The sequence below is a fragment of the Rhincodon typus genome, chromosome 26, assembly GCF_021869965.1.
Source record: "Rhincodon typus isolate 14 chromosome 26, sRhiTyp1.1, whole genome shotgun sequence".
Lineage (NCBI taxonomy): Eukaryota > Metazoa > Chordata > Chondrichthyes > Orectolobiformes > Rhincodontidae > Rhincodon > Rhincodon typus.
Genome location: NC_063357.1, coordinates 38,383,728 through 38,391,789, shown reverse-complemented (window position 1 = coordinate 38,391,789; position 8,062 = coordinate 38,383,728). Strand labels below are relative to the sequence as shown.

Sequence of the window (8,062 nt, the reverse complement as noted above, 5' to 3'; positions counted from 1 at the left end):
GTGTGAGCGAATTAAGAAGCATAAGGTTAGGTTAGGTTCCTTTAAGTGAGGAGCAGAAGAGTGTGCAAAAGCAGCATAATGGATGGGTTGAATCAAGATAAAGGAGAAGTGCTTGACTGATGTAAACTGCAATCATATCATGGGGAAATTTCTACAACAAAAAACGCCAAATACTAAATCCACATTTAAAATGAAGTCCATTACTTCAAATCAGACCCCACAGCACAATAGGTCTCGACATTTTTGAAGTGTTTCTGACACCATGTATCTGTCAGAAAACACAATCCCAAACTGGTGTTTTAAAATATTATTTGAAGGAAGCCTATGTCATATTGCTAACATTTTCAACAAAGGAAACATTAAACTGACAAAGAGATCTCACAAATATTTTGGAGTAATTAAATTGGTTTTCTTACCATTTGCTTGTTTGGGTCAATAACCCTCATTTTATAAAAAAAATTATTTGATTGCTGTTTCCTGGTGCATACTTGTTCCTCACTGTCATTTATCAATTGAATAAACTGTTTTTCATTTAACCATTTAGTTAATCCAATATAAATCAACAAATAAGTTTTCATTTTAGCTGATCCCTGAGGTGTCATGTTCCAAGAGTATGACATTTTAAAGTACAAAATCTTTGAGAGGCTGCAACACCTCACCTGGCAGGAGGGCATTATTACAGCTTGACCAGTCAATACAGACATTAACTGTAATAAATGCACTCAGGAATTTGTAAAGCAGGACTTAACAAGGCATTAAAACCCCATTAAATCACACATATGTTTAAATGAAAAATCCCTTTATTGGAAATAATTACGATTGTCTATTCCTCTTCCAGAAATGATTTTGACTGCAAAACAAATTATCAACAGCACAGCGAGAAAAGTAAATTCTTATTAAGATTTGAATGCCATAGAATTGGAAGACTCTGAGTGCGGGATGAGAGGAATCAGTGCACCGGTGAACCATCCTCCCATTGGGAAATGCATCAGAATTATGAACCCTCAGTTGCTTTCCAATTAAGACACTAAATGTAGCAAAATCCTACGTGTGCTAACATCACCACATAGAGCACAAGAGGACATATCCTCCAATAGCCATCCTCCCAAGCCCTTGTTAATACTTAGCACAACTTTGGCTTAATCGCCTTGTACTCATCAGCTATGTGATCACCGGAAAGTCGGATTCATTTAGCATATCAAACCATTTCTGCCATTCAATCAAGGACTCCTAGCCTGTCATGGTTCTATTATCCTTAACACTTTGACCTACCAAATATCCATCAACTTTGAAGCTTTCAATTAGCCTCAACAATTGTTTGGAGGACACAGTCCAAGTTGCTATTTTTTTCTACATTGAAACTGCTGAGGCACGCTTGAATTGTAAAAGATGCTGTACCAGAGAGCCAATTACAAAGGGATAATGTAGGGCCGCTGACCAATAGCATCAAAGGCGGGGCATGTACACTCTAAGTTTATACTGTATAAGTTAAGACATTCTGAAGCTTTTTGTGTGCCTTATTGCTCTGGAGAAATGAAGCTGTACTGAAAAATGAAGCTCCAATAACAATCTGACAACACCCCACGACTTGAACTCTCATTGGAAAATATGAGATCTAACAACTTGGCATGGCAAGGTTCTTGTCAGACAGTGGCAAGCTGCCATTTAAGGAGGATTATTGCTTGTTAACTGCCTTGTTGTGGGCCCAACATTTCTGCCTTGGCTCCTGCTGCAGCACTCCAGTGAGGTTCAGTGCAAGTCTGAAGAACAGCATCTCATCCTCTGCTAGGGGACTTTCCAGCCTTCAAGGCTAAATATTGATACCGATAATTTGATTTTCAATATCGATCTTATCCTTATACATCCTTTACCCACCTCCACACCCCCAGGTCCTGTCAGGACATGGGCTTCTTTCATCACAGCCAATCCATTATCAGTTTTTCTCCTTCCCTGACTATCAATCATCCTTTAATAAAAACCAAAAGAACTGCGGATGCTGTAAATCAGAAACAAAAACAGAAACTGGTGGAAAAGCCCAGCGCATCCGGCAATCATCCGAGAAGGGAAACCAGAGTCAATGCCCCAGGTCCGGTGACCCAGTCCAAGTTTCTATTACCAATTCTGTAAAGATTATGTGTTCGCTGATCCCACCCGAGCCCTCAATTTAAAGTTACTCATTGATATAACCTCATGTTCAATTTGTCCTGGCCCTCACATACTGGCGTGTCAGGTGGACTCAAGATCGAAGAACCAGGATGACATTGAAATATTCAGTCATTATTGAAATATGAAAACAGGGGAGATATTAGCACTTAATATCTGACAATGTGGGAATAAACAGTATTATTAATGACTTAATAAGACAAAGTTTAGAAAACATAGAAGGCGCCATACATCTCTATAAAGCAAGTGACATTGTGACAAGCTCATTATAATCATTTGTGAAACTATTTGTAAACGCATCAAAACCAAATCAGAATTTGTAAACAATTATTTTAGGAACCCACACTTTAATTGATTCACTCTCGCTGATCATGTTATAGCTACATTATTAGGTCATTTGGTGGGGACAAAATGTCTTTCACTCAATGCCCCTTCAATTGACTTTCAAACTTTTTATCACTTTCTGGATAAGAGTTGTGCCATCTCCTCTATTAGGTTAATTAGCATCAAGTAGTGCAATTGTTATGGTTCTTGTTTTCTTGTACCTTTGTTTTAGGCAATTATCACCACATTTAACTTCATTACAAAACATGCTGGCTTTCAGAGTGACAGGTGGACACAGCTGGGCTGTTTCTTCTGCCTCATAATTAAGTGCTTCTGTGAAAGAATGCGACACACAAAAAATATCGATGGTCAATAAACAAAGTGCTTGAGGTTGAGATATTATACAGATTTACTTTCAAGCTTTTAAACCCAAGATTCCTCATCTTCTTTTCCTTGCCCAGAGTCCTCCATAATGGATTGCTGTACTGCAGTTCTGTCACCTGGTGGAACACTGTGTTGACAAGCCCAAAAGTCTTCTCCCGAACCAAGATCCTCCTCAGCTTTCGTGAAATATAAAGCCGAGATCTGTCTTCCCTGAACTTTAGACTTTGAGGCCTTGCTGTTGGCTTTGAGGGATTTGTGGGAACTTCCAGATTTTGTCATACCTTTTATGGTCTTGTCTGCCTCTCTGTAGGATAACGGAGTGGGAATTCTTGATGGCTTCTTCTCAGGTCGGTTGTCCCTCCTGGGGCGTATTTTAGGGCGAAGCTTCAGTTTGTAGATGGAAGGAACTCTCTCCGGTTTGCGCAGTGACCGCTTTTGCCTTTCCTGTTGAGCTCTGGCTTTCTGAAGAGCGCAGGGGGGATCTGGCCATTCCAATGACGAATTAGTGTCAGATCCTTCATTTGTGGATCTGGAATTCACCTCGATGGTGTTCAAGTTATTCTGAGCCGGCATTATATGACACTTCGCGCTGTTGAGATTAGTGCCCTTGAAGTCATTGTTTTCTTGATTGCACTGAAGAGATTTTGATCCAGTCTTAGTATAGTTTTCGCTTTGCACTTCAATTCTGTTGGGAAATGGTATGACGGGTTCAACAGGGTTCAAAGCTGCTGTCTGTAGATTAGTACTAGACTCAGTGAGCAACATGTTTGGGCTCTTTGCTATCCAGTTCTCAATATCCACCCGATTAAGCTTCTGTGTCCCACTAACAAGTTCAGTCAGAACAGCATTAAAACTGCTGCTGTTCTCAGTCACTCCTCTCGTCTGTATCGATGCCACATTAATGCAGCTGTAAGGTCGATTAGTGTTATCACAAGGGCTGGGGAATGAGGAAACTGAACATTTGGATGAAACTGGAGAGTCGGGTTTCTTACATTTTGAAGAACTGGACAGACTGGAGACTGAAGCAAATGTATCGAGTTCAGTGACCTCCACATTGTCCTCATATAAACCTACCTGCAGAGCCTTCATATTGGATGCAATTTCATCTTCGAGGCTCTTGTAGAGTTCTGACTCTTGTGTAGGATTAATGGGTGGAGGTGTGAATGTACACAGCTCACGCATATCACTGTTAACACCTTTGTTATTATTGTTATTGATACTGTAAGGCTCAGGAGTCCGCGAGCGAATCCGACTTTTTTGTTGAGTACACTTCTTTTCTCTATCGTTTAGTGGTTTGCTGACACACTTTGGTTCCTGCCCACAGCTTTCTTGCCAGGTACCAGCTGGGCTCAGATGTCGATGAGACACTTGACTCTTGTCACCTTTACTCTCAGCATCTTGAACAAGTGAGAGCTTACTGACTCGGCCAGGCGCAGGTGAATAACTTCTCGCCGAACCCTTTGAGGTTCGGGGGGTCATTTCAGAAGGAGATTTCTGGGAAATTGCACTAGTGCGGTGCTTGCCCTCACTTGAGTTACTCTGGTTCACTCTGGACTCAGCAAACTGGGCAGTGGTCCAAGTTCGGTTCAATCTGGTGTCAGATTGTTGAGGAACAATGAGCTGACTTGGTACTTTCTTGGTGTCCATTGTAGGGAGAACAGTGCATTTGTTCTCCTGAGCTGCAGGACACTTTGAAGATGCTGGCAAAGTCCTACTCCTCTCTCTCCCCGTTCGAGCTGCTGTGGTAGTGTTAGAGTTGGACTTGATGCTATCAACGTTCACTGACATCTGGTAGGAAGGAGTAGCTGGCCGATCTTTCTGCCTAAATGAGAGACATTCCCATTAGTAAGAAAGTCAAAAAAGAGATGCAATAATCTATTCTCAAGATTATCTGAGATGATTGTTAAGTAAATAATATTTATGACTGGATAGAAACTTCTCCATCTAGTGCATGTTTCTCAAGTAGAAGATGAGGGGTTGCAAGAGGGGACCAGTTTCTCACCATACAATGTTCCCTGAGGGCTCTTTTGGTGTGGTAGTAATGTCCCTACCTCTGAGCCAGGAGGTCCAGGCTCAACTCTCACCTGCTCCAGAGATGTGTAACACCACCTCTCTACAGGTTGACTAGAAACTATTTACAACGCTCCATACTGGATCTGGGCCTGTGTTATAGGCACCGCCACATTGGTAAAGGCTGTTTTAAGTGGCTAGTTAAAACAAACCTGTTAGAGATGTAAGTGAGTGGTTCAGTGCCTGCTTTAGGATGCCCAGCCCCCAACACTTGCTTCCATAATCGGGTGGCGATTAAACCAGCAGGTGTCAACACACCTATGAACTGAACAGGAATTTACAACGGATCAATCAGTTATTGTGAAGCCAATGAAGGGTTGCAATGATGGTTACACCATTGAATGTCACGGGAAGATGGTCAGATTGTCTCATGTTGGGGAATAGTCATTGCTTGGTGTTTGTGCGGTACAAATGCAGTTTGGCGCTTACCATCACAAGCCTGAATGTTACCGAGGTCGAGTTGCAAGTTGGCGCTGTACTGGAACACAATGTTCTGAAACAGAAATGATTAACCACAGGCGTATTTCTTCATGCTATGTGTTATGTACAGTGTGTGATTGATATTTTAAAAACATTTATTTTTGACTTGGTTTTTGCATTTTGAAATTGATGAATATGGACTTTCTGTGTGTCTGAAGGGGTTTAATGATTAGTTTTTAAGTATTTCTGCAGCCATGATGAATTTTTTAAAAACAGTTTGAGATTGATGACCTCCATGAACACATGGGTTTTTGTTTATGTTGCAAGAGTTTACAAGTGAAAGTACGCAATACAGTATATAAGGTTTTCCGATGGAAGATTCTGGACTATTTTTAAGCTTGGAGGAAACATCCATAATGTTACAAGGATATCCAAGAATATACCAAAATGCAACACCTCACATTTATCTAAATTAAACTCCGTCTGTCACTCCTCAACCCACCTGATCAAGGTCCCAAGGGAAACAAACTGTACACAGTACTCTGAGATAATCTTCTTCACTGTCTACAACACCGCCTATTTTGGTATTATCTACAAACCTACTAACCACACCCCCTATATTCACATCCAAATCATGTATATAAAAAAAAGCAGTGGACCCAGCACCGATCCTCGTGGCACATTCTAGTCACAGGGCTCCAGTCCAAAAAGCAATCCTCCACCAATCTTTGAACTTATGTGGATTTTCAGAAGGCTTTCAATATGGTCTCACATAAGAGATCAGCATGTAAACTTAAAGTGCTTGGGATTCAGGGCAGTGTACTTGCTATGGATAGAAAACTGATTGGCTGACTGGAAACAAAGAGAAGGAAAAAATTTTCTGAGTGACTTGCAATGATTAGTGGGGTACCGCAGGGATCTGTGCTCAGACCCCATATTAATGATTCAAATGATCAAACTAAATATAATATCTCCAAGTTTGCAGATGACACAAAGCTGGATGGGAGGGTGAGCTGTGAGGAGGATGCAGAGATGCTTCATTGTGGTTTGGACAAGTTCAGTTAGTGAGCAAATACATGGTACATCAAGTATAATATGGATAAATGTGAGGGTATCTATTTTGGTAGCAAAAACAGGAAGGCAAATAGTGAAGGCAAATTGTCTAAATAGTGAAAGATTGGGAAAGGGGGAGGTGCGAAGAGGCCTGGGTGTCCTTGTACACCAGTCACTTAAAGTAAACATGCAGCAGGCGATGAAAAAAGTAAATGGTATGTGAGCCTTCATAGTGAGAGGTTTTGAGTACAGAAGCAGGGATGTGTTGCTGCCATTGTACAGGGCCTTGGTGACACCACAGCTGAAATACAGCATGCAGTTTTTGTCTACTTATGCTCCTAAAAGCATATAATGTGGTGAGAATTAGTGGAAGCCAGAGGATTGGGAAGCAGAGGATAACAAAAAATGCAATAAGGGGGGAGAAGATGAAATATGAGAGTAAGCTAGCTAGTAATATAAAAGAAGATTGCAAGATTTCTTTTAGATATCTAAAAGGCAAGAGAGAGGTAAAAGTGGACAAAGAACTGATGGAAAATGAGGCTGGAGAAGTAGTAATGGGGAACTCAGATATAGTGGAAGATCTAAATAGCTACTTTGCATCAGTCTTAACAGTGGAAGAGACCAGCAGCATTTCAGAACTTCAAGAGAGTCAGGGGGTAGAGGTGAGTGTAGTGGTCATCACTAAGGAGAAGGTGCTGGAGAAGTTGGATAAATCACCTGGACAATATGGACTATATCCCAGAGTTCTGAAGGAGACAGCTGAGGAGATTGTACAGGCATTGGTGGTGATCTTTCAGGAATCACTGGAGACAGGGAGGGTCCCAGAGGAATGGCAAATGGCTAATGTAGCACCCCTGTTTAAGAAGGGATGGAGGCAGAAGACAGGAAACTATAGGCCGGTTAGCCTAACCGTGGTCGTTGGTTAAGATTCTAGAATCCATTATTATTATTGAAAGCGCACAGCAAAATAGGGCTGAGTCAGTGCGGCTTTGTCAAGGGGAGGTCATGCCTGACAAACCTGTTTGAATTATTTGAGGAGGTAACAAGCCAGCAGGCAAGATCTACTTGGATTTCCAGAAGATTTTGACAAGGTGCCGCAAGGGTGGCTGCTAAATAATATAGAACCCATGGTGTTAAGGGCAAGGTACTGGCCGAAATATTGAATGTTTTCAAATTCGATTAGATATAGTTCTCAGTGCTAAAGGGATCAAAGGGAGAAAGCGGGAACAGGGGACTGAGTTGGATGATCAGCCATGATCATATTGAATGGTGGAGCAGGTTTAAATTGCTGAATGGCCTACTCCTGCTCCTACGTTTCTATCTAGAAATGTATACACATTTACAGAGAAAACAAGGTGCAGAGCTGGATGAACACAGCAGGCCAAGCAGCATCATAGGAGCAGAAAGGCTGACGTTTCGGGCCTAGACTCTTCATCAGAAAAGGGGGAGGGGAAGGGGGTTCTGAAATAAATAGGGAGAGAGGGGGAGGCGGATAGAAGATGGATAGAGGAGAGGATAGGTGGAGAGGAAACAGACAGGTCGAAGAGGCGGGGATGGAGCCAGTAAAGGTGAGTGTAGGTGGGGAGTTAGGGAGGGGATAAGTCAGTCCAGGGAGGACGGACAGGTCAAGGGGGCGGGATGAGGTTAG

At 41.9% G+C, this 8,062-nt stretch overlaps 1 protein-coding gene across 1 annotated transcript in view; it reads right to left on the bottom strand.

Annotated features, from left to right (window-relative positions):
- Nucleotides 1-782: 782 nt before the first annotated feature.
- LOC109930943 (GAS2-like protein 2B) overlaps nt 783-8,062 on the bottom strand; it is a 253,141-nt gene continuing 245,861 nt past the window's right edge. The window contains exon 6 of the mRNA XM_048612621.1: nt 783-4,693. Coding sequence (XP_048468578.1) covers nt 2,911-4,693 — 1,783 coding nt within the window. The 3' untranslated portion in view covers nt 783-2,910. The remainder of the gene's footprint in view (nt 4,694-8,062) is intronic.